Below are 26280 nucleotides of genomic sequence, written 5' to 3' on the forward strand. Positions count from 1 at the left end.
TTTGCCCCTGAGGTGAATGCTTGGGTCAGAGTTAAATACAGCTGCTTTGGGATTTCATGGGTATGAAAACAGGCTAATTTGGTGCATAAGTCATTTTTAGTGCACTAATTTCCTGTTTTACATGCAGAAATAGTCTATAAATGGCACAAAAGTCTTCAGTAAACTAAGCCAAAAGCACGTTGTTCAGATATACTGATGTTGGAGTCTTCCTTAAGAGCGTATTATACAAAAACTTGATACTTCAGTTTTTACTGGAGACCAGCAAATCTCTATCAGCTTATAGCTCTGCATAGGTTATTAGTTGTCTCAGGCTTGTATTGCTCTGTTTTTCTTCATTAATATTAAGCTTTTATCCTTCCAATTTTTTGAGGAGCTTTAAGTCCGCAATTGAGCATCTAAAGTCTTTCTTCATTAAGAAGAACAATAACCAATGCAGTGTGTAAAGGAGATATTCAGGAAAACAACTTGGGGGCTGTCATGGCTCCAGCCAGATGTGGTAGGGACAACTCTCCCGGAGGCTTTCCTGAGCGCCTCGGTTGCGGCATTGCCTTGGATAGTGTCCGACCAGGCTCAGACCTTCTGTGAACCACTGCAAACTCAAGGGCTCAGCATAGACGTCCGCAGCTGCTTCCAGCAGCTCGCCTTAATGGCATGTCCCCATTGCCTCTAGGCAAGACAGAGGAGGGATGGAGGGAAAAAGTGCTGAAGTCTGGAAAACTTATGGAAAAATCTTAAGAACAACCAAATCTGCAGGAAAAAATGAGGATAAATTTCACTTCTAGCCACTGGCGAGTAATCAGCGCAGGTGAGCCGCGGTGAAGGCCGAGGTTGGCGCTGCGCGTGGTGGGGAGCAGCCGCCGTGGTGGGAGCCCTGTCTCGCCCGTGCCGCCGTCGCCCCGTCCTGTGCCTCCTCTCACGCCGGTGGCCACGCTGTTGGCGCCTCTGCTCTTTCCTTTCGCCTTTCCTTAAGCTTGCAGGCAGGTTTATGGTGGTCTTCAGCATCGACCGTAAAGCGAAGGAATTGCTGCATAGATGGGGTCTTGCGCGTAGCACCCGCAAGGTGCAGACCGCTGGAGTTGCGGGGACCGAGCGCGTGCCCGGCTCGCTGCGCAGGGCAGCGCACAGGCTTCGCGCGCCCCGTTTATAGCCGTCTCCATGCGAAATTGCTGTGATCTGATTTGCATACGCAGCCAGGGTAATCGTTGGCCAATTAAACTTGTAGTTCACAAAATCTGGGCCTGAAACCTTTACAATTCTCCCTGACATGCTAATCTGAGTGTATATGTCACTTCATCAATTTCATGAAACCATAAATCTCCGGCGCTTGGCACCCCCAGATGCGCGTGCCAGCCACGGCGCCTGCGCCGCCGCCGCGCGGGGTCTGCCGGAGCCACGGGCCCTGCAGCCGCCGTGGCAGATATCTTTAATGAGCTCTTCCCTATTCAAGTATTGAATCAGAGCTGTTACGATGTCAGCCTAAGATTCATTGCAATATCTGCGGGAGATTTATCTTCACTTTTCCATTTTTTTTCTTAAGATGTTGTTGTCCTGGAGGAGTTGTTACAATGTCAATAAATGCGTCATCTACATTTGTTAGCGCAAATGCAGTTATAAGATGTCAAAGAGAGATTTGTCTCAAGTTTTTTATTTCTACCTTACGACGGAAAAGCAGACGCGGTTTCGCCAGAGGCGCCGTGGCTCGCCCCGGGTCCCGCATCCCGAAACGGGGAGGCGCGGGGCGCTCTCACGGCGGCGGCCGGCACGCCACCTTCTCGCTGCGGCCGGTACCTGGTTCCACTTGTCCCGTGCTTCCCCGGGGACGGGCACGTATTCAATACCTCCTTCAGCCTTTTTCCGAGCAAACGGCAAGTCTCCACCTATTCGTTTATGGCACTCGACTTCTCAGAAGCATCCCGCTAATTTAGCGGTGTATTTCTGAATGTTTTATGCTGGAGGAAAGCTTTATCATAGCCAGATGCTGTCGACGGTTTGAGGTTTGGCTTTTGTTCAGTTAGGAGAGATTTAGCTATTGAAGCACTGATTCTGGGGCCGGCTATCTCGGAGCCAGATGGTTTCGTTCCAAATGTTTAAAATCTATAAATCTTTAATCTATAAATTCTGTTGTCACTATGAAAATGATAGGTTAAATTTTGCACTCCTCACAGATAGTTACCCTCTGAGTAGATATCATCAAAGATTAAAAAGTCATTATTTCTTGGGTTTCTATATATTTTGCCCTCTTTGCCGTTTTTGTGTAAGTTCTTAGAAAAAAATTATTCAAAGCTCAGCGTTAAAGAACATCAGAAATCAGCTTCTATGAACTCAACGCGCAGGAATTTTTTTTGCAGTGTACTGCTCCTTTTTGGTTTATCTGTAATTTTTTATGACCTGGTATATTTGTTGTTTATATTCCAGCCAACTGGTTTCATTCTCTCAATGATATGTGTTTTACACGTATTGCAGAAAAGTGGTTATTTGCCTTATTTCGTTTTTACTCTTGTATTTTGCTTTTCGAACCTGTAAGCAGCAATATTTTTCTGCCCTTCAAATCTCGCTGGTGTCACAAGAGTTCTTGCTGGCTGATTTGCTGTCTGTGGGTGAACACTGAAATTTAAGGGTACCGCAGCTGACGGGCAGCCGTAGCACATCATTTGTTCTGCAGAACAACCCAACCTAAAAAAAAGGGGGGGGGGGAGGGGGTCGTGTTTCTGCTCGAATGTCTATGCCGAGAGGCAGAGGAGGGACCGGCGGTGGGGCTGGCCCCGCTGTGGCCAAGCTCCCAGCCCCGGGTGCTGGCACGCGATGCTGGGGAGATGTTGCCTGTTGTCTCCCTCAGCTGTGCTGGAGCCTCCTCCGGTCCCTGGTGTCTGGGGCTGGATGATTCCCCGCGAGGGAGCTGGGCTGGTCCCTCCACCCGGAGCGGCCCAGGAGAACACCCGGAGACCTGCTGTAGTTTAAGCGATCTCAAAATGTCTTGCAACAAACTTGATGCCTCATCAGTTATAAACCTGGGAGACAAGATGCGACTCTTCAAAAAGAGGAGTACCTGCTCCGAATCTTTCCTAGGAGTCGGGAGCGCCTGGACTCCTGGTGGGAAAGCAGCGGAGTAGTCGAGGGAAGGAAGGGTTTGTGAGCTCGCCCGGATCTCCTCCTAACGCCCTGCCTCGCTTTCTTGCAGCTCTGCAAGCGCTCCCGCTCTGTGGCCCCAGCGGACAACGCGCGGGGTGACCCCCCGGGGGGCTAATGCTGGCGCTTGAAACTGGGGGGTGGCAGGGAAGTCTTTACCGGCCACTTAAAGGAAGTCTGAGCTGGAATAACACGAGCCCCGCTCTCCTGCTCTGCTGCCAAACTGCTCTATGTCTAATCGCGTGCCGTTGCACTTCTGCCTGCCCGGCCGTGGTGCTTGGGGCAGACGTAGATGCGTACATACATCAAAGCTTCGCTGTGCTCGGGGGCGACCAGCCCTTCGGCACCAAGTTGCACGGCCAAACCCGAGCGCGGCCGAGGCCTCGGGGCGGGCGGTGGCGGGGGGAAGAGAGCAGCCCCGGGGGCTCCCGCCGCTTTGGTGCAGACGCAGGCCAAGGCGGGCAGGCGGCCGGGCCGCGCGCTGCCGTCCCAGGCTGCACCGTGTGAGGGAAGGGACCGGCCGGCCGCAGCCTGCCCCGCAATACGGCTGCGCGTGATGAGCTCTCTGCGCTCCGGTTTTGCTCAAGCATAACTTTAAAATTGTTAGGGACAAAGCTTCTGATACATTTGCCTGAGTTTATGCAAATTTATTAAAATTAATGCAAATTGCAATCTATTGGGGTTTTTTTCTTTTTCTTTTTTTTTTTTTTTAAATGATATTGGCAGGCATGAGTGAGGCAGAAAGACACCGGACTGATTTTTCACTATCTTGCATCTTTTCAAGTACTTTACTCTCAGGCGCAGTGAACATGAAGTGTCCAAAACTACATTTTGTCCTCGCTTTGTATAGGTCGGAAAGCTAAACACAAAGTGGAGCTCTACTTGCACACAAAGTCATTAACCAGTGTGAAAGCGAGGAGGATTACTTTCACCAGCAACGTGTATCGGTGAACAGCAAATACATGTGGAGAGGAACAACGTGTGCGGAGCAGGTGAGAGCGGGCACGGCAGTAACTCGCACACACCGCACAAGGGAGGTGGGATTGGGAAAAATGCCGTACATGGGGAAACGGCAATCGCAGGGACCCGCGGCCACGCGGCGAAGTGTCAGCAGAGACGGACGTGGAGGCGCGAGCTGAAGCAGGCGATGCTGTCGGGTGGACACCAGCAGACCTGCGTGCCGGGACTGCTGCAGGGCCACCGGCGGCAGCAGCACCCTTGGGGGAGAGGCCGCGGTTAGCGGAGGTCGCGCGTGCCTCAGCCGGGCCGACAACCCGGGCAGGAGGGCCCGGGGCCCGCGGGAAGGCCGGGCCGGGCTGCGGCGCGGCTCCGCTCTGCTTCCCATTAGCCGGCGGCGGGAGGGGAGCGCTGCCCGGCCGCAGCTGCAGGCTGTACCAAATGACTCGCTAGTTTATTTTTGGATCCCTTTTCAGTTTACAGTAACGAGGCTGAACCCTGGATTCTGTGTCTCCTCTCCAGCTTGTTGTTTTGAAGTCATTGTTATAGAGTACTAGTGTCTATCAATCCCACATGGCTTTTATTTACACGAATTTGTTAAAGAATACACAAAAAAGGTGACTCTTGATATTGTATATAGTATGGGTAGGCCGGGGCGGCTCCGAGGTCGGAGCGGTGGGTGCCGCGGCTTCGCGGCGCGGTGCGGGACGGGCTGCGCGGAGACGGCTCCCAGGGCTGGGCCCTGGCTGGGGGCTCAGGGCATGGGGAAACACTTCAGGCTTTTTATAATTTAGCTCTAGTTCCTCTCTGTCTGGTTGAAACAAGGTCCTGTGTTTTCTTTGCAAGGCGGAAGGAGCTTCTTTTGCAGCTGGTTTTAAGTCGAGGGGCCGCAAGCCTTGGGGCAGCGCTAGAGAGAAGCACAGCCTTCGGGCAGGACGCGCGTTTGCTCCTCTGAAGCTTCAGTGAGGAGCCAGGCAAGCCTGGGGGGCCGCTGGCCGGGGCTGAGCGCTCCTGGGTGGCCGCAGCTTTAATACGTTCCTTGATGGACACACGTCCACGTTACAGCCCGAGTTTCTAACAGCAAGGCACCGGAGGGAACGACCGTGAAAATCCACCCCTCCGTCGCCCAGGTTGTGGCCTCTCGACGTCGGGGCGCAACGGCAGAGGAGGCCCGCCCAGCTCACAGGCTCCTCAGGCTCGGAGGAGGGAGGTTTCATCGTCATCGTTAAGCTTCTGCGGCAAGATAAACCTGAGGACGTCGAAGGGGAAACGTGCGGGAGGCGTGTTCGGTCCCTCAGTGTTGCCGATGGCTGCTGGACCTGGGGTAGATAACGTGACGAAGAGGAACTGATGACCTCTGTCAGAAACGTTAGTAGAACGCTTCTGTTGGAAGGGAATTATGTGGTCATGTTTGTGTGGCTTTTCGCAGGAAAATATTCCGTATTAATTGGCAACAGTACAAATCTTAGGATAGAAAATGCCTCCTGGTATCTGGTTCTGTATAGAAACCAATAAAGTAGAGCAAATTTGTTGCTAAACTGTAGCTTATATAGTATTTCATTTATTGGAGAGCCTAGTTAAATCCTAAACCTGCTGTTATATCCCCATTTATGGAGCAAACACTCTGTGCTCTTCTACTGGTTTAATATACTATTTGCTTAATGGGCCATTGACATAATCATTTGATATAGATCCTAGTCATACCATGTTACCAAGCTATGATATATTAATATAGCTACATATTAATGGTGGAGGGCAAGCATGTTATATTATTATCCATGACCAATTAGTTTCTATCTATCTTAGGGATATAGCTATCTAGGTGGTAGTCTTTACGGGCCTGATTTTAGAAGTCTGAGTACTCACAGCTTCGGTTGAAGTCAATTGTGTTTCTTGATGGATCCATTATTCAGGGTTACTCATAGCCCTCTATATAATATAATCTTTGAGCATGTAACTATAATTGTATATTTCTACTTGCAGTTGGAGATTTTTATGTTTAATTACTGTTAACTGTTTTTTTTCCCCTTTTTTCTCCAATGGATAATTAAATAATGCTTTTCCTTCTCTTTTCAGCTTTCTACTTGATCAGCCAGGAGATGGCCTATAAAGTCAAAAGGGACTGTTTATGTTAGGAAAGCATGACACTTTGCAGTTTTTTCATTAATATAGATATATTTAGTTGCTCACAAACAGTATTTTTGTGCTGCAGTTACAATGTATAGTACAGAACTCTTTACCCCTGCAGATATGATCTCTTTTCTGCTTTCTTTCACCCCCTCATGCTTGGATTATTAATAACAATATGAAAATATGAGGGACCAGCATGTAGATTTTGCTCTTTGTGGGATGCCTGCAGAATTAAGTGATCATTATAAATAGGAGGTAAAATTGGCATTTTATCTGTCTCGTATGCTGTAATTAAGTAGCTGATTTCTTCCTGATGTGGCAGCAATAGTGGCTTTAGAGAGAAGGAGAAAGGATAATAGTTGTCTAGATCAGTCCTTATGCACTAAAATAAGAGAGAGAGAGAATATGGGAAGTGTAGGTGACACAGTGGTCAATTAGAAGGGCGAAAATAAGAGTTTTGATTTGCAGAGAGGCTGAAAAGGGTGGGATGTAGAAATGCTTGGATAGAAGGAGGAGAAAGGACGGGACAGTCCGGATACTCGGAGCACTGGAAAAGCATCAACCACAGCTCGTTCCCACGGCACAGCTGAGCGAGGGGGAGGAGGGAGGGAGGGAGGGAGCGCCAGAGGTGACCGAGATTGGGAGAGGTGAAAAGGAAGGAACTCAGGTGTATGACACCCTCTGTGGGTTATTTCGGAGTAGACTTTTTAAAAAGTATTCTAGACTATTTTTTAACATGACAGCTTACGTGCAAAGGAAAAAAAAAGCTCTAGGTAGCTTGCAAGTTGCTGTCATTTTCCTTTGGGTACAATGGTGACCAGTGGAATGGTATAATGGTGACCAGTAAGAGCATCTTTAAAAGAGGTTTTGCTAGGTGTCTTAAATGGAGTGCTCAGATAACGCCATGTGTTGATGTACACATTTCACGATTGCTAATCCAGAGAGTGTTATTTGTGTTGTGCTCCAGATAAAGTAAAATCCCGTGGAAAGTGTAGTATGGCACCATATAGATAAAGTTACATGATGTGACTGCACTGAGGTCTCAAGGGCAACCTTAGCTTTGCTGTTTTTTAACTTTCCATGCTTGATTTTGCAACACTATTATTGCTTTTATGCTGGGTTTTGTGAATAATTTGCTAAGTTTTTAGATGGAGGAAATCCCTCCCTGCTCCGCCACCCCTGCCAGCCTGTAAAAATCGCATTTTGTGAGCTGAGACGTTGCTATCGCAAACGGGGAAGCTCCACGCTTTTGTGGAAAACCAGAGGAAACGCTGATGACCGTCAATCACTGAGCTTAGCTCACAGGGGGCTGCCCAGGACTGCAGATAACTTCCCGTCCTCTGAGGTTTTTATTTTTACTCCCTGGAGCTGATGACATCTCCTGTCTTCCTTGAAACCTCTACGGGGTCCTACACAACTGCTTTACTTGGAGAGTCCTCCCTGAGCGGTGTGGGACGGAGTGAATCTGCTCTGAGGCCTTCCCGCAGAGGTCCATGCGGAGACAGGGGGAGGAACGAGGATGTGCACAGATTATCCCACCCCAACTTAGACAACTGGCAGCCATATGTGTAAGCAAACAAAGTTTTACTACTTTGCTCTAAAAGAGATCGTTTTAAAAGCTTTATTTTCTTGCCAGTTGGCTAAGAAGCGAACAAGGAACAATAGATTCAAGCTGAAATAATTTGCATTTATGATGAAGACAAGGAATATCTACCTTGCATTTTCCTAAAAAAGAAAAATTAAACCCCATTTTTAATTAACTGATAAACTATTAATCAAATTTTTGCAATGTTAGGTGACACATTATTCATTTAGATAGAATGACTGTGAACTTAAACTAATCAAATCTGATTTGCCCACATATGCTTGATTGAAATACATTTTAACTAGCATATACAAAGAGAAAATCTTGGATTTCTTACCTAATCTTCAGAGTATACTGCTGAGTTAATAAGGGCAGTTTTTTTTAAATGAGACCACCATTTCTTAATCTGCATATCAAAATCAAGAGCAACTTAATTGCAAAACACATATTCCTGAAATCTAATCATTATACTGCTTTAGGGTATTTTATTGAAGCATGTTAAATTATGGACAGAATATTAATGATGAAGCTAATCAAACCCAATTAGTCACTTCTAACAATAGTCACATAAATATACAAGTCAGGTACTAAAGTACTGTAGGTATGGTTTTAAGTTTTTTTTTTTTTTTTTTAATATAAAATTTGTAGTATATATGAATTATATACTTGTTATTTTTAATCTTAAAAATCTAGGACAAGTCATTTCAAAGAAAATGAGATATGCTAGAAGACAATGGAACTTGTCCCTTAGTATTAGAATTGACACTCCTGATTTTTGAATATATAAACACTGTTCAGACATTATGTTGACGGGCACATAATTAATAGGATAGAAGGGTGGATCTGCCCTAGCTCCCAAATGTGGGAATACAAAAGTGCACACACAATTTCTTCCTCTTGCTTGTGTGATGATTACCATGACTGCAAAAACTAGTTGTCTGCAAGAGCTGTCTAGTCTCATACTACAAAATATAAGATTTGCATATGCTGCTATAATAATTGTAGGATATAATAATTACAGACTTATTATGTCTGCATTAAAAATTAGCATCTTTGTTTAAGTTCAGACACAGGTTCTTGTAAAGATTTAAGCACAAAGATGCTTATCTTTGGGCAGATTCCATTTGAGTCTACTTTGATATTGATATTTTGGGTGGCTTGCAGTTCACTTCAGCTTCCTACTTGATAATTACGGGAGGGCAACTGTCATCTTACTTTAGGTCTATCCACTGTATCAGAGGAAAATGCACAATGCAGGGGTCACAGATGACCTTCTACTGATGTGTCTTTCGGAAGATGATGTGTTCTGAAAATCCTTTTAAATTGCAACTCTCACAGTTGCTATAATTATTTGGGTCACATAAAAGAATGACTTAGCATATTTATAACCCCTTTTTGCACTTTCAAATTTAAGGACATGTATTTTCTAATTTGCAATCATCTTATTTTAAAAAGGGGTATCCAGAAATAATAGGTATGGTTTCAGTGGCAGAGCGCGAACCCTTGCCGGGACATGCGATGCTGTTGATGCCGGCGGTTGTGCGGCGTGTCGAGGAAGCGAAGGGCCCTTTCCTCCTACGAGCAGCCCCCCGTGAGCACCAGCCCCTGCGCTCGGAGGACAGCGGCAGGAGGAAGGAGCCCCTGCGCTCTGGCCATGGGGAGGACGGTCGTGGCAAGCCCTCGTGAGCCCTGCGTGGCAACGGGGACGTTCAGAAAAGTTCTTCTCTAACCTGCGTCGTAAGGATTATCTGCGATCTGGTTACATGAAAAGCAAATACCCCTGTTGAACAAAGTGCCAGAAGAAGTAGCACTGATGTTACGAGTTCTAGATGTGAACAAGATTTAAACTTCTGCCTAGTATGCCTTTCCAAATCAGTTTGTTACAAGAAATGATTATCATGCCCACAAAAACAGGCTGGGAGACGAAGGGCTATCTGAACTGATGCACGCTTACATACTTCTTAATGCGAGTATTTAGCTCTTTCCAAAAGGAACCGAAAGCTTCTGGCAAGTTTGAGAACTGAGAACAGTATTGATACAGCATTGTAAGTAGTCGAATTAAGACCTCCTACTCCTTCATAAACTCTTCTGGAAACCTGTCTATGCTCTAAAGGCCACAGGCTATTTTGTTCTGTATTTCATTATAAAAAGAAGATTGAGAAGTGACTCAATTATAATGTATAAGCACCTTCATGGGAAGAAAATACTGGGTACTAAAGAGCTCTCTCATCTAGCAGAGAAATGTGCCATAAGAACCGACATCTGAAAAACTAAAGTCAAAATGAGAAATAAAGCACGCGTTTTGATGTACCCACTGGAACTCGCTGCTAGGATTTATGGTGGATTCTACTTTTCTTGATGTTGTGTTCAGAAAGGCATCATACATTGTTCTGAATATTCTTCAGCTATATATAAGTTGTTCATCAGGGTATAAGTACTGTGCTTAATGCAAGGGTATTTTGGTGAAGTCTGGTAGTTTATGCTGTGCATTTTAGGATAGATCATCAATAGTCCTTGCTTGCCTAAACCTCTCCAGATCTGTGTTAGGCTTCCTTGTCCATCACAGCTGAATTTTAACATAGATTTGGTGCTATTTTGAATTCACGAGGAAACTACTGGATCCTCTATTTTCTAGCATTTTAGTCAAATAACAAAGCATCATCCCCACTCAAACAACTCTTGCAATTAAAGAATTTAACATTATTTGTTTCCTCTCATTTCCAAATAATATCTGGTTGCTCCTATTATTGCTACACTGAGTCACATTTTTTTTTCAAAAGCACTGAGTTTGTGCAATATTGCAAGTGTACTCTAGAGCTGTGTGTGCCCACTGATGGCTGCATTCAGCTTGTCCATTTGCAAAAGGGTCAGTAACTGCCTGTGCAGTCACTCGGCCAAGGGCGCGTCAGCCTCGTGCGGGCAGCCGAGTGTCTGCAGTTACTGAAGATCTGCCTTGCTAGGAGTGAGCAAACAGTGCACAGCACTTTGGGGAAAGACTCATTTCAACTATAGCTTACTGTGGAGTTGTATTAGAATAAAAAGCTAAAGCTTATTAGCTGGCTTATATGCCATCACACCTATACTGAAAATAAAGAGATCCTGTACTGTAGTTTAACTACTCCAGTATGGCTTCTGTAGAGGTCTGCTCCACTGTGTGAGTCTTTGGACCAAGCCACCATGCATACGGTGGTATTTGAATTCATCGGTGTTTCAAAAGGACATTAAAATTTAACAAGTGCATTTAACTAAAAAATCTATATCTAAATAGCATGGAGGTAGTGATAAAAAGGAGGTAATTTATGCTAAGGTTTTGCATTAACTTCTCTGTGAATGGACCTTTCAGACAGTGTGGAGCCTAGTCAGTCGCTGGGTTTCTTTACTCAGAGCCCAAAGGAGTTCTGACCTGAGTGAAGATGGGCTTCATAACCTTCTCTATTACTTCCACCGTGATTTCTTTTTTGCCAGGTAAGATTAAAAAACAATCAAACATAAAACTTTCGAGGGGACTGGATTTTTGGGTGGGATACCATGATACCTGAGCTTGGACTTGGCTTGGACCTGGCTTAGTCCAACTTTACCAGTGACTTCATTGAGGTTAGCTTCTATCTCTCTGTAATGAGTGAATTTTCTGTTATTTAGCTGTGTCACAAGTTCCAAAATATTAGAAAAATATTAACTCCATGTAACTTTGCATACTTCCTTAAAAGTGTCTGCTGCAGCAAGACTCACAAAGTCTCTCTGTTGCTACCTTTTCCCCATCTCGTGCTGAAACACCTCCAAAGTGCTCAAGGAACAATAAAGCCCAGATCTCTTGAATTCCTTTAATTAAGGATAAAATTAAAGTGCTTATACAGTGCTGCAGAGTACTCAGCAAATACTGAGTCACCACAGCGAGTTGTCAGTTCTCCTATAAAAATTACTGAAAATCATTAATGTGTGATTTACTTCCCTGGCAGTTTATCTAAAAATAAAAATTGGACCCAGATTTTCTCAAAGCCTCCACTTCTCAGCTGTTCCAAAACCTGAAAGTTAATAGTGAAAGTTGCTGCCTGACAGCTTTAACTCACTTTTTTTTGCTGCGAGCCAGGAGTGCGTGGCATTAGCCGTCCCAGGAGTGTCTGGGCAGGGTGAGGGTGCCGGGCACGGGAACCTGCTGCGTGGCGAGAGCTCCCGCCGGCACCTTCCCACGTGGCAGCACAGCGGGAGCGCATCGCCGCCACGGCTCCCCTGTCCCCGTGCCTGTCGTCTCGGAAAAGCTCTGCGGAGCTGCAGGTGAGATGCTGTGGAGCGACTTCTTCCCTTGCAACGATCCCCTGCTTTGCTCCTGAGTTACAGCAAGCATAAACGCGAGGTTTAGCTATAAAAGAAGGAGGAAGGACAGCGAGGGCAGTGGAGGGTTTGCCGCTGTGCAAGGAAAGGCACTTCCTCCGCCTGAGGGCAGAGAATCGGCCCATTTTACACCCAATTTCAGAACTGCACAGGTCAGGGCAGAGCCATTTCGCCAAACAGGCCTGTGCACGCTCTCGTTTGGGATCCAAGGGTTAAATCAGAGCGACTTAGTATAAAAGCCTAACCCCATTGAAACGAATGGCAAAGCTCCCATCCACTCTGGATTGTCAAAATGATCTGTAGAGCCTGCTAAGATTTGTGTTCTGTTAATAATTATTACTTCTACATAAAAGTAAACTTCTATATTTAAAACTTATAACTTGGCAGCCACAGAATGCACATGTCTATAATAAATAACCGTGTGAGCTTATTACTCCAACTCTCCGCCATTCCCATCCCATCTCAACCTTATGTTCTACCTGCTATTCATTAGTCTTAAAATTAGACTGCAAGTGCTTCTGGGCAGAGACCATTTTTTCGGCTTGCATAGCAAAGCACCTCTGTGGCTCTGTGGTAAATAATAATTAAAGTATTTTAAATCTGGCGAAACAAATGTTCATGCTTTTGAGAATTTCAGAACATGAATGCGGTGATCAGGCATGCGTGTCTGGAGATGTGCTCTGTACACACACATATTGTTTCCTTTTAAAGACATCTGCATCTACTGAATTCAGTCCAGAATTTGGCCTAGAAGTTTACCGTTATTATGCTTCAATCCAGCAAAGCGTGACTGTAGGGAGACTTAAAATTAAGAATACATGTAAGTGCTTTGTTGGATGGAGGCCTTTAAGGTTTTGTGCATTTGTGCTCTTATATTTTTAAAAGGAAACATATTATTGGAAGTGTTCTGATCCTTATTCTGTCACTTACTCACTTGTTTTGATTTATTATATATAATACACGTCTCCTAAATTCTAGATGCTTTTGATTAAAAAATTCAAAATACATTGAAATCGAATGTAAAAATAGTATCTGCTCTTCACTGAAGTGCAACATCCTGTCTGTTCATCAGCACCGCTTTTATGTAAACAGCCGCTTCCCTCTCGTGGTGCTCTCATGCCCCAAACTTTTGGTTTTAGAAGCCAGTCTGGCTATTTTTAGCCAAGGGCAAATGTGTTTGCTGCAAAGCGGAGGATGCATCATGCCGAATCCCCCCTGCCTGTCTCGCTGCGCCTTCCTTTCCTTTGGCGAGCGCTGCTGATCCGCAGCCTCGCCGGGCGGGCGTTGGGGCGCGCGCTCCCTCCGGCTCTGCCGCGAGGGCTCGGGCTGCTGCCGGCGCTCCCGCTTGTACATCTGCATAGAAGGGGTCTAATCAATCCAAACTTGCAGTTTACATATTCCATGCAAAATACTCACTGAAAAAGTCCACTTCGCTCCTAAATAATGATGACAAACATCTAGTAAAAATCTTCAGGAGCCATAAAATGTAAAGCTAGTGGACTTTGTTTGTGGTATTTTCTTTTCTAAAAATGTTGTGTGAACTCAACAGCTGTAAAAAGTGCTGGATTTACACGCCTGAGCCTAGAGACCTCCATTTTAAGTGCCACCTGCAGTGGTGGTTTATAGGAGACGAGGTTTCCTCTACCAGAAGTTATAATGAGACCACCCAGCCCCTTTTACATATGCCATGGATTACAACCCAGCTGGTAATGATTTATCCCTGTTACCACGGCCAGATTTGATCTGAGTTTGAGCAGTAGTACAAGTCTCCTCAGCCTGGATCCTCCAGAGAAACTCTTCTTACCTGTGCAAGCCATATGCGTCTTACTCATATGAAGAGGGTCATTAATTACGTGAGTGTACGTCCACTGAAGCCGCTAGGACTCTTTCAATAAATGGGTTTACAGCTTTAAGGCAGGGTATACAGGAGTGAATCATAATGCTGCTTTTGTTTTTGTAGCGGCATAAGAAGAGGACAATGTTTCTGGCTTCCTTCAGTTTGCTTCATAATCCTACCCCAGTTGTTGTTTTTAGTAAAGACCAACATAACGCTCAATAATATTTGGAATTGTACTGAGAGGAATTAAACAAAACTGGTGGAATATCAGGAAACCAGAGATGCCCTGAGTAACAGTTGCAGTGTGATACAGGAGGATGTTCAGCAAGAGACAAAACAAACGGTGAAATGAAGGGAAACTTGGATGATGGGAAACAGGTTTAATCATGTGAGGGAAATGCCCTGTTTTCATATGAATGCATTTGTTAAAGTATATAAATAAGTATATGTAAATATATGTAAATAGTTCTCTGATGTGAATAAGAAACTACGATTGAAAGGACAGACAAAGTTATTAATTGATGCAATTAAGTAATGATGAATGCAACCTTTGTAGTTACAAGCTTTACTTCAGCTCCAGAAACTCAGGTAAAAAGTTTGGGAAGTATTTTAAGGCTGTGATGGTGGCTTGCAGAAGAACAGAATCCACTTATTCATGACAAATGTCACTTTTATCACTTGGGGTATTTCACACTGTCTTGTGTCAATCAGCAGGCACACCTCCTTTTGGGTCTTTAAATTGGAAAACAAAGGAACAGCTTTCTCTGAGTTCAACAGCGTTATACCGGCTGTCTCAGCTACAGCAAAAATAACAACGTATAACCTACTGTTGATCAATAATTAGCAGAAAAACATATCTAGTAGCAGAGTTTTTAACAATGCCACTTTTAATTTGGAATTCTTCATGGTCTGATCCAGGTGGTTCATGTCTGGAAGTGATATGAGACCTATGTTATTAAGCACACTATCACGGGTCAAAGTCCAAAAGCCTTATTTCAGCTGGAAAAGTCTAATGAAAACCTTCATACAAATTTAATATATGCCCTAGTTTCGATTTGTAAGTGCAGACTGTGTGTGCACATGCATGTGTGTGCATGTTTGCCAGTCCCTATGTAGAAGAGAGTTTGTGTGTAAAAATTCTATAAAAGAACTACTGCATTTGCAATATAGAAGACTTAAATCTGCTCCTTGGGCCTGTGTAAATACAGCTCTCGCTCTGCCGCTCTCATAACCAACTCAGCAAATGAATACAGAAGGAAATAGTTTGGGCCAAAGACATCCCTGATGTCACATTCTTAACTTCAGTGGAAACCTCAATTTGGTACTGTATGTTTAACATGCTAAAAGAACACGTTTCACAGTATCCCTCATAAAAATCTCAGGCCTTGATTCACTTATGCAGGTATAAATCACCATTGAAGTCAACAGAGTTACACCAGCTTTAATTCTGGTACATATGAGAGGAGATTGAAGCCCTTAAGGTATTCAGCTATCTAGGCTATCTTTACGAATATACTGATATGATCAGAAAGCTCTCCTCCTTTACAGAGAAAAGATGAGGAAAAAAAGCAAAGTGACACTAATCTTTTCTGAGTCAGGCTTTCCTCTTGGGTGTGACTACATGCAGAAAAGCTGGGATTTCCAGGTGATACTAATCAAAGATGGCACAAGCAACTACAAAGCATACAAATAAAGCATCCAAGTTTCATGTATTAAACCAGCCAGGACAGCATTTATGGTATAAAAGCTAGGATACAGTCAACTGTATTGCTGTGAGGTGCCTGGAGCTTTATTGCATACTAGTAGTATAAAAATAAATTATGTTAATTTCTTTATTATTATTATTAGCAAACACATAATAAGATTAAAAAATAATGCACACTAACAGTTGGCTATCTTGCCTTCCAAATATTCCACATATTTTACATAGATGCCTTTTAGATCAGGAAATAGAATTTTTATAGCTGCTCCCACCAGGAAAGCTTATAGTCTGTCCCAGTTTTTCTTTAATAGCTACTCACAGATATGTGTGGACATGTGTATGTGTGCATGTATATGTACGGAAAATTTCCAATTATTTTCTGCATCTTGTCTTTGAGTCAAAAGCACACTCAAATTCAGATGCTTCTTCATCAGTCTGATGCAAAATGCAAAAGTGCTACATGCTGACTTTAAAGTCCTTTTATGCAGCAGCAGCTTAAACCTTAATGTGATGGAAAATCCAGCCCCTTGTTCTCCCTGCAGAGGAGAAGCAAACGAGCATCAGCCTACTTAACAGGTGATCCTGCCACAGAGCTGAACCGAAGGGTGGGTGTGTGGGCAGATGGATGCGAGAGAGAAGAAGTTAGTGACATTGAGCAGATACTTAGCTCCCAGCTAAAGCAGTTTAAACTGTGCATTTTAATGGTAGTTATGGCACGTAAGTAACTGAAAAACTAGCAGCATGTTAGTGTTATCCCTCAAGCTTCTTATCTTGCTCTAATGAGAAAAAAATAGGACAGAAGAAACAGACTTTAAAGGGTGCCACTGAGCATGCTACTGTCAGTGTCACCTGCTGCTGAGTCAGACCAACATCCACTTAAAAACCTTATTCATGGTACTTCTGGACAACAAAGGCAGTCTAGTAGCTTGACTCTACTGTCAGCATCCAAACATAAAAAATACTGATAGTTTCAAATTATTAGACTGAAGGAGATGTACCCTTTGACCACTGTTGTGCAAACACTGAATAACTGCACTTGTCTAGGCAGTTCCACTGAGTTCAGTGGAACTATTTACCAATTTGAGTAAACAGTTTTAATAAACCTACTATTTACTCATATCCATATATCTTTGCAAGAGGAATCTCCAGAAGAGACAAAAGGACATATCTCCTGTCTTAAGAAGAAGAATGTTCATCAGAAAAATTAGCAATGATCTTTTTCAGAGTGAAACTTGTAAATAGGAAGAAATTCTTACATATTTGCTGGTGCACTTATCCTTCTGCCAAGTCACAGAAACAAAGAAAGGCTTTTAATCTTTAAAAGCCAACCCCCCCCCCCCCCCAAACCCTGAGAGAGTCTCTTTAAGTGTTCAAAAGGAGCATTCACTGAGTGTTGCAGCCGGATAAAATTAAAATCTAAGTTGGACCTGGTCTCATGAACATTTTTGTTTTGAGGTAGCTTTAACAAGAGGAGGCTGGTTCTTCATTTGAACTACAGCAATATCTTTCATAAACCGTCCATTGGAGTTGATGCCATGCTGTGATTCAAATCCTGAAGTCACCCGTGTAGAAGGCAGGTTGTCTACAGCCACAGTAACATACTATGCTGTAGCAGTTGTGGTTAAAAATACCTAAAACACATAATTCAGAGACAGATCCACAGTTCTAGCATGTGTATTTCCTGTCAGAAGAGTGAGGATGAAATTTTCCTAAAACAGAGGAGGTGTTTGCTGTTGGTCTGGGGAGCTCATTCACTGTTCATCTTACCAGACTGTCTCCATGTGGGGACAATAGAGGTGGTCTTGGCAGGTCAGATCTTTCTTTCGAGAAGGTGCATGAATAAATTCTTCTTGCAGGATGTCTGTCTCAGGATAACTTATTTTCCAGCTTGATGACTATGAGCTCTTTTTAATCATTCTTCCCCAGTATTCATCTTCGAGTCAATCCAAATGCAACTGCTGTTCATAGTGGAGCTTTGTGTGCACACCTACCTCCCCACCCCATACAAGCTCCGGAGACTACTTGTTTCTTAAGCCTCTTGTCCTCATCCACAACATTTTGTTGCAACCCATATTTCTCGGCCTAAGTTTCTGGTCTTGCCAAAGGAAGATGTCATGGTTTCCCATTTGTTTCTCTCAGCAGCAAGACTGGCCTAGGCATTTTCCAGTTTCCTCTTCTTGTCCTCTCCCTTTCCCCCTTTTTGATGTGCTAGCCCTCTTCGTGCAGCGGTGGTGAACAGCATTTAGGGAATACGGAGCAAGGCAGGGATTTCTCCACCAAAGAAAGATGTCTTTTGGTCCAGAGCCCTGGAGTGTGTTTTTCTGCTGCAGATTTAACCTGACCTTTCCAGAACTTCGCTTCCAGCGCTCTGCTCTTACTCACATGTGCAGCTAGCTTGTGCAGGCTAGGTGACCTGTTTATACCAACACCAAAACTGGGAAACCAGTTTCTGGAAGCTGATCTAAACTTGCGCTATGGTTACATCTCTGCTAGCAGCCACATCTTCAACTACAGTACAGACATACCTGCTGGCAGCTAACCCATCCACTTGGAAGAGGGTATGCAAACTTCTCTTACTAGCTTTTCCTCACTGAACTGCAGGCAGTTCTCCAGAGTTTTCCCCAAACTATTAAGAAAATCATCTGGTAAGGCATAGAAAAGATTTAATTAAATAAATAAGCAATAAAAAATCTGCAGTTTAGAAGGCCAAAATTTTGATTTATTTTTTACTCCACAGAATTTCACTGGTGACAATGGTTTTGTACAGGTTATAAGTGCAAAGCAATGTGACCCACTGCCATGATTCTTGTTCCTCCTTGGCAAATGCTGTATCCCATCTGTCTGTCACTATCAGAACATTTTTCATTGGCAGATGAAAGACAAAATGTGCAAAAGGATCCAGTAAACTATTCCAGATTATTGTCAGTACAACTGAACCCATAAAGTCCCTACTCTGATAATGATGTAGCCTCTTGTTTAGGCCAACTGTCAGAAGTCAGCGCAATACATTCTAGTGACTAAATGATGTACTAGTGGCATGCGAAATGGTGAAGTCTTTGGAACAGGCATACAAGAGAAATGATTTCATGCTTTTTCACTCTGCTTAGATATTAAAATGTGTTTTGTGATATAAAATTCCTACCTTGTGGGAGCCTCTTGTTAGTTCTCTGTTGTTACGTCAGGCAAAAAATTAAAATCTTACATACATCTTCATGTTATGCATCTGTTTTGTCTTCTGATCAAGTTGCGAAATCAAATGGGATCTAACTAAAACATTTATCAATCATCTGTTTGTAGTATCTCTCTTGCAAGCCCTGTTAATTGGAGTATTACTAATAAAGTTTAGAACAGGTTCTAAACAGACCAAAAGGGAGTTATTTAATATGAACATTTAGAATGAATACAAGATGTATATAAACTATTTAAACTAGAACATTTTTTTTGCTAGTGAGCTGTTTTCTCAAGACAGTATCTAAAAGTATCCTGTCCATTCGGAGGGTCCAAAATCCCTCAGTGCCAAATATATGCCAGAGATTTCAGCTAACTTTCAATTATTCTTGAAGATGATGGATGTAGTTATTCATAAACCAATCTACCCAGTTGCAGCTGCAAATTTTTATTTGCAGTATTGGAAGCCCTATTAAATATGGCTGAAGGCTAGCTCCCAGTGTTAGTAACTGTGCTTCAAATTTTTTTTTCAAAATTCCTCATATGTAGAGCTTTTATAATGCACACTCTAGGGGGAACTTGTGTCCAGAAAAGTGCACAGCACATTTTTTATCATGTATGTACCATAGCTGTTTTGTGGCATGTGCAAAGTTAGTCCTGTTCATGGAAGTCTTCTTTCTTTCCCAGGATGGGGAAAACCCTGCTCTAAGCATGGAGAAGCCGCACCTTTGTCCCTCCACCTTACGACATGCCTGCCAGGGAGATGACGGACCCCCCTACTCCCCTGGTGGATACGCAGGCTGGGTGCTTACAAACCCCTTTTCAGTCAGTGAAGAGGTCCAGTAATAAACTCAAGGTCATCCCATAAGCGAACCGCTCAATGTGGTGTTTGGAGCGCAGAAGTTAAAATAAGACTACTACAATTAGCTGTAGCAGTTGACCGAGCTCCCCGTGGACGTTACTCCGTCCGCCAGCTGCACTGTGCTCCTGCACGCCAGGTATCGTAGCGCCGACTTCTAAAGTACGGCTCTTTTCCATTACCAGCATGTTCCTTTGGACTTGTCTAACACCACTCGCTAAATCAGCGCCTGAATTCATCGCACGTACATGACCGCGTGGCGCTCCGCGGCGGCCGCGCACCCAGCACCCCGCGGGCCGCACCGGCCGCGGCCCCTCTCCCCGCCTCCGAGGCCCCCGGCCGCGGCCGCCCCCCCGCCACGGGACAGGCGCGAGCAGCGGTGCCGCTCCGCCGCCTCCCCAGCGCGGCCTAGGCTGCGGCCTGCGCGGCGCGGGGCCGGGCGGGGGCTGGGCTGCGGCGGGGGGAGCGCCGCCTCTCGCGGCTCGCCGGCGGGGCCTCCCGCGGGCGCGGCGGCGGTGCTGCGCGGCTACCCAGAGTGCAGCAGGCAGCGGCGGCGGCGCGGCGGCAGCTCGGCGCGGCGCGGCGGGCGGGCGCTCTCCCGGCCCGCCGGGGCGGCCGGCCCCGGGCCCAGGCGGCGGCGGCGGCGACGCGGCCCAGAATGCGAGAGTGAGATGCTTCCCCCGGCAGCGGCGCCCCGGGCCCAGGCGGCGGCGGCCCCCGCGTGGATGCGGCTCTGGAGCCGGCGCTTCGCCCGCCACAAACATTTCTATAGGACTCATTCGCCCTGCTGAGGGGAGCGGCCCGCTCCGGCCCAGCCCGGCCCGCGCGGCCGCCTCTCCCCCCACCCCGCCGCCGCCTCCGCCGCGCGGCGCGGCTCCCTCACGGACTGCGGGCCCCGGGCGGCATGGAGGCCCCCGGCGGCGCCTCGCCGCTCAGCCCCGCGCTGGTGGGCCGCCTCCGCCAGGAGCACGAGAAGGTAACGGCCGGGGCCCCGGCGTGGGGGGCGGCCGTGCCGCGCGCGTGGGGGGCGGGGGGGGGGGCGCTCCCGCGGCCGGCGGCCCCGAGGCGGCACGCGCCGGGGGCCTGCGTGCGGCCGGCGGGCACGTGACGGCCCTGACGTCACGCGCGGCCGTTGCCGTTGGGCCCCGGCGGGCCGCGGCCTAGCGGCGGCCCCGGCGCGGCCTCGCCGAGCGGCCCCGGGGCCGGGCCGGCCGCTCTCCCTGCTGACGGCAGCACATGGGCAAAGGGCAGCCGGAGGTGTGAAGCGAGGTGTGACTACGTTCTTAGCTCCGCTGCCGCCTTCGTCCTTGCGCTGTTGCTAGCACGTCGTTAGAAAAATAAAATACTAGAATAGCAATTGCGGTGAAGGTCTTGAGGAGACCCGTGCGTTCCCTCACGCACCTCTGGTTTCATTGCAGTCTGCTCTATAAACACTTGCTATAGCGGGTATCAGATAGCATTAAATTTAGGTAAGTGCTACAGCCATGTGCACAGCTATATTTTTAACAGGTATTGTTTGTTCTCCTCCTTTGTTGTATTTCTGCTCAACGGTGTAACTAGATACGTTTGTAACACTCAGTCCTGCAGGTCGGCCTGTGCAAGGCCCTGCTGGTGTCAATGACCTGTTTGAGCTCATGGGCCACCTTGAAAACTTAGTTCATCAAAAATTAATTGTTCATGACTTGTCTTTAGAAAGTCAACTGCTGTTGCAGTGGCTTTGAAAAAGCCAAACTATCAAGTGTCTTCTGTAAAAATGCTTCCTCAGATTTTGGAAGCTGATTTTTTGTTTGGCTGTAGTACAGAATTTGAGATCCCTCCTCCTGCAGATTGCATTCATGATCTAATGTGAGTAGGCCCTGGCAATTTAGGTGGTAGTGTTTTCTTTTTGTTTTTCTTAAAGTCCCAGTCTTGCAGCAAGTTCTGTGTGAGTACAGGTGTCTCAGTGTGGAACTTGTGGTTGTATTTGACCATCATTGGCACAAATAGGTGTTTGCCCACAGTCTGCATGCTTTTCAGTTTTTCTGTTCATTTTTCTCATACAAGTAAATGTTTTAAAGCTGCTTGGAAGATACGCATAGGAGTTGCATAAGAGTTATCAATAAGGGAAAATTTCACCCTGCCTTCACTGTATATTGCTTTGTCAGCTGTTGCTTTCATTAAGAGTAAGGAAACTGAATGCACATAGGATGTAAATCATGTGCCTCCTCTGGAATATTGGGTACAAAACAGTATCTGCTTCTGAATACCAGACTAGATGATTACTAAAAGATCTGCCCAGTCAACTGACCATTAATGTGGATGAACAGTAAGAAGATCTGTTAGAATAATCTGTACAGTCCGTTCTGTATGGATAGTAACCTATTATACCAGTAATTGGTGATAGCAATCTGTCAGCTTTGACTCCTTCAGTTAATTTTCAAGGTGGTAGAATTTGTTGAAGAATAATATCTTTGGTACATTACTGTCAGTTGGGCCTAATTTGTAAATTGGTGTCTGTCATAACCATGTAGAATTATTCCCAATTCATGGTAAGACCCCTCTGTAAGCAAGACTCCTCTTAAACAGATCTGATCCAGTGGAAAAGAGGCCCAGGAGACCATAAATTAAGCCTCTGTTAGGCTGATGTACCAACATTATATTTTATCATAGGGAAACTTTACATAATTTCTGCAAATTGTCTAAAAAAAAATTGAACACTTCAGCTTCAATATGAAATTACACTAAAGAACTACAAATCTTGGTTACAATGGAGTGTCATGATGAAGATATAGTAGACGTTCTCTCTATGCAATGAATATATATAATTGGATTACAACAGTATTTTCAGTTATGAAAATATTGTATTTTAAGATGGAGGAGGTCTTTTCATTTTAGCTGCCTCTTTTTGGAGATTCATATTTTTCTCACAAAATTACTGAAGTTGAAGGCTCATGTTTTGGTCATAGCACAAGAGAGGGAGAATTAGTTATCCAGTACGTTGGTAAACTGGTAATCAGCAGTGTGAGCATCATAACAAATAGTAAAGTTATTTAGTCAGAACTCTATCTGTATGTGCTGGGATTAAAGCAGGTGCATATATTTTTTTTAATTAATGTGATATTGTTCTATTCCCAGTCATGTTTAATTAAGTAGATAGAAAGGCATTTATTCCCATTAGTCTGAAGGCAACCTTTAGTGTAGTAGTGAAGCGCATCTGCAGAATTATCTATCTGCGAAATTAAGGATAGTATTTGAATCACAGTTGATTGTTTTAACATCTAGGCTATTGTACAACCATAGTTTAGCCATGGATTAGAGTTTTTAAGTGCGAAAGAGCTGCTCCGGAGAACACTGTAACTGAGGCTTCCTTCCTGTTTAAAAATATTAAAAGAACAGGATGTTCATGACTTTCTGTCTTTAATCTGATTCAAGCTGCAACTTCCAGGTTTAGGACCCCTGGTGAAAAGTAATTTTAATTCTTTTTTAGGACTGCTGGCCTGTTGGACAGATTTCATCTTGTTAATTTGTAGTGATAGTAAGACCAAACTGTTAAAAGCAATTTTCAGTGCTCCCACTAAAGGCACTTTGTATAAAAACATGACTTAGAATGTGTATCTTGGGGATAAATTATAGAAGAATATCTTGTAATTGTCATGATAAAGACCATCATTGGAAGCACCATGCCTGCGTAAAGTTTTGGATAGTTCTGTAAGGAGAATATAATGGATGTATCACGGATTACTTGCAAAAGCAATATATGTTAGCTGAAAATATTGTGTTAAATCTATTGCAAGTTAGTACAGGAATTATAAAATGAATATTTAAATAGGTGGATTCTCATACAATGGAACCTGAATTTAAACATAATTTTTTATATATGTGTATTCCTACAATCAAAAAGATTGGTATTACTAGCTGATAGGAAGTTGACCAGTCGGACCTGTATGATTTGGTGAGAGTTCTGTAGACAGTGAATTTACAATGGGCTGATATGTTCTATAGTTTCTGAGCAATGCAATGAAGATATGCATAATGGGAGACATTACAGAACTGATTAGACCCAAGAGACATTTGTAGAGTGCAAACCCAGGTTTGGAGAATCCAGAAGATTCCAGTGTTGTTTGTCAAGCCAGATTTTGGGGGGGGAGGGGAGGATTGCACTGCATTTTGGGTTTTTTTGTTTTTTGTTTTTTTTTTTAGTAAAATCAGGACAAGGAAGTCATCCTCTTGTCACTTATCATGACAACAATGCACAATTAGGTTTAATACAGCTATTAGGGTAACTCATTGGCCATTGCATATTATGACAGATTCTTAATTTTTATGAATTTAATTGGTGGAGGCTGTGTGAACTTTAATTTCCAAATTGTTTTCAAGGTCCTGGGAACTTAAAATTTTTTAGCAATTAAACAACTTGAAGGGTTTATGAGGAAACAAAATACAGAATCCTAAACTTACATTCTTCTGTTCTGTTTTCTCAGCTTCCTGTATGAGTTAATCCAGTGGCTGTCTGCTTCTGCTTAAGTCTTTTTCAAGTAATACCTGTATTATGAACTTACTTGACAGTTTTAAAGCAGTTCTTACAGTCAGAAAAAAAGCAATGATGCTGAGTAGGGCCTTGCACATTTCGCACTGGTGCAAGAGCAACTGGAGCTGTTTGCCAGCAAACTCAAAGGATGAGACCGAGTGTGGTTTCCAGGGTGGTGTTTCTCACGGTATTGTACTTCTTTCAGCCTGCATACAAGTTAATAGACTATAGAGGAAGAGTATGAGATGCCAGTGCAATAGGACTTCACTTTCCACACTAACTATTTGAGGAGAGTTAACATAGTGTCTGAAACTTCATTCGATACACTCCTTTTTAAAAGGTCCCTGAACAATTAACACTTCAGAAATTTTTGATGACATCCACTCCACCCTATCCGGTGCTTTTTCTGTATTAGTGGATTCCGATAGTGTTTTGTCATGTGCTGCTCTCAAGTAAAAGGACAAATTCAGTCATTATCTGGAAGACTGAAGCTTTCAAATGTAAGAATTGTTGTTCTTCCAGTGTTAATTGATCATCTCTTTTACTTTTTCAGTCAGTGTTCTGGTAACTGTTCCATAGCAATATTTGCCTGTGCTCTTAGTAATATGAATTAAATATCCACCAGTTTACAGAGTGTCAAGAACTATGAAATAAATTAACGCATCTTAAATTGAATGTTTATGGTAATGAAATGCTATGAAGTCAAACTATTCACAAAAGAGTTTAAAGAGTGTTGCCTTTATTCTGGAGTGGGCAAGTCTGTATATGTTCTTGCCTTATCAGTAACTAAAATGTATGTGTGTAGTTATAGCCATAAAATTTAAATGTTGCTAAATTGTGCTGCTCCAGTAGTCGTCTGCAGATTATGTCAGTAAATACCACGACCAGAGTACTGTTTGGGAATCATTTTTAGTATGTTAAGCATCTTTGTAGATCTCTGTTCTGTAAGTTTATGGACATAATCTCTCTTCTCAAAATGACTTGGGTACCGCTTACCTCATGTATTTCTTTCCTCCTTTGAGACTGCAAAATTGTATTTTGTTTTAATTTGAAGTTCCAGTCTTGCAAAAAGATTCACTAGCTTGGAGCTTGCCATCGTGACACCCTCAGTGCAGCTGCTACACTAATACTTCAGTTTTTCAGAGTGGGCCATTAGGACACATCAGCTGTTCTGGAAGTACTGCACTTGGATGAACCCCTGTAAAAGCCAGTGTTGATCAGTGGGGGTCTCAGGGCAAGCAGCAGATAAAAGCAGGCTTTGTGCATCTGTAGAGTGCTGCGCTGCAGTGTGCAATTGCTGTATTTTTGTGATCCCTCTCCCCAGCTAACCACAGTGCAGTGAGCCAGATCCTGGACTGTATCAAGGCTGTGTTTAATGAAACTCAGGTGAGATGCAGTGAGGCAGAGACTTTTGCGCGTGTAATCTCCCTTCAGTTGTGGGGCTAGCCAGCCACAAATCTTGTCTTTAAAGTATGGCAGCGTCAAGGTAGCTGTGCTTCACTTGCGCTGACAATGTCACTGCCAGCATCTGGAGGTTTCCCGTGCATCAGGATACCCCAGTTTTTCACTTTTTCCTCTGGTCACATTCCCTCCAGTGAGGACAAGGAAAGGTAGCGATGGGGTGAGGGACCATTATACTAGCCCTGAGTTTCCAGAATATATGCTTGGATTGGAGAATATCTCCATGTCTGTGGGGCTCATAGCTACTTTGGACTGATATAAAGAAATTACCAGACAAACAAAAATCTAGATTTTAATTCTTATACTGTAGAAATGTGCAATTTGTAGAAAAAATGCATAGTGACAGCAAAACTATGGGAGCTGTTGTGTCCTCCTCTAGTCTCTTACCTTAGGCTGCAGTTTCACTCTCAGTTTAGGCTGACTGAAGAGTTGACTGCCATAGAAAGGGTAAATTCATCCACCTCTTCTGTACCAGCACCAGTGGTCACATTGCTGTGTGGTAAGTGGAATCCAGTAGTTCAAGCCAAAATAGTAATGTCAGATGTCAGCACAAATGTGACAGGGGAAACAGAGAGCCAGCGGTGGGTGCCCCTTTGAGCTGTGGCTATGCTCAGAACAA

At 44.4% G+C, this 26280-nt stretch overlaps 1 protein-coding gene and 1 long non-coding RNA gene across 3 annotated transcripts in view; both read left to right on the forward strand.

Annotated features, from left to right (window-relative positions):
• Positions 1-6892: 6892 nt before the first annotated feature.
• Positions 6893-10501, forward strand: LOC112984358 (uncharacterized). Its single transcript, XR_003259451.2, has 2 exons — positions 6893-7781; positions 9254-10501. It is a non-coding gene; the product is annotated as an uncharacterized LOC112984358 (long non-coding RNA).
• A 9567-nt stretch (positions 10502-20068) lies between these two features.
• URI1 (URI1 prefoldin like chaperone) overlaps positions 20069-26280 on the forward strand; it is a 44793-nt gene continuing 38581 nt past the window's right edge. The window contains exon 1 of one of the 2 annotated variants that reach the window (XM_064519624.1): positions 20069-20669. In XM_064519624.1, coding sequence (XP_064375694.1) covers positions 20598-20669 — 72 coding nt within the window. In that variant the 5' untranslated portion in view covers positions 20069-20597. Of the gene's footprint in view, positions 20670-21007; positions 21163-26280 lie in introns of those variants that run through there. The other variant, XM_026102189.2, reaches the window with a different exon arrangement.

The sequence above is a fragment of the Dromaius novaehollandiae genome, chromosome 13, assembly GCF_036370855.1.
Source record: "Dromaius novaehollandiae isolate bDroNov1 chromosome 13, bDroNov1.hap1, whole genome shotgun sequence".
In the NCBI taxonomy this organism is placed as follows: Eukaryota; Metazoa; Chordata; class Aves; order Casuariiformes; family Dromaiidae; genus Dromaius; species Dromaius novaehollandiae.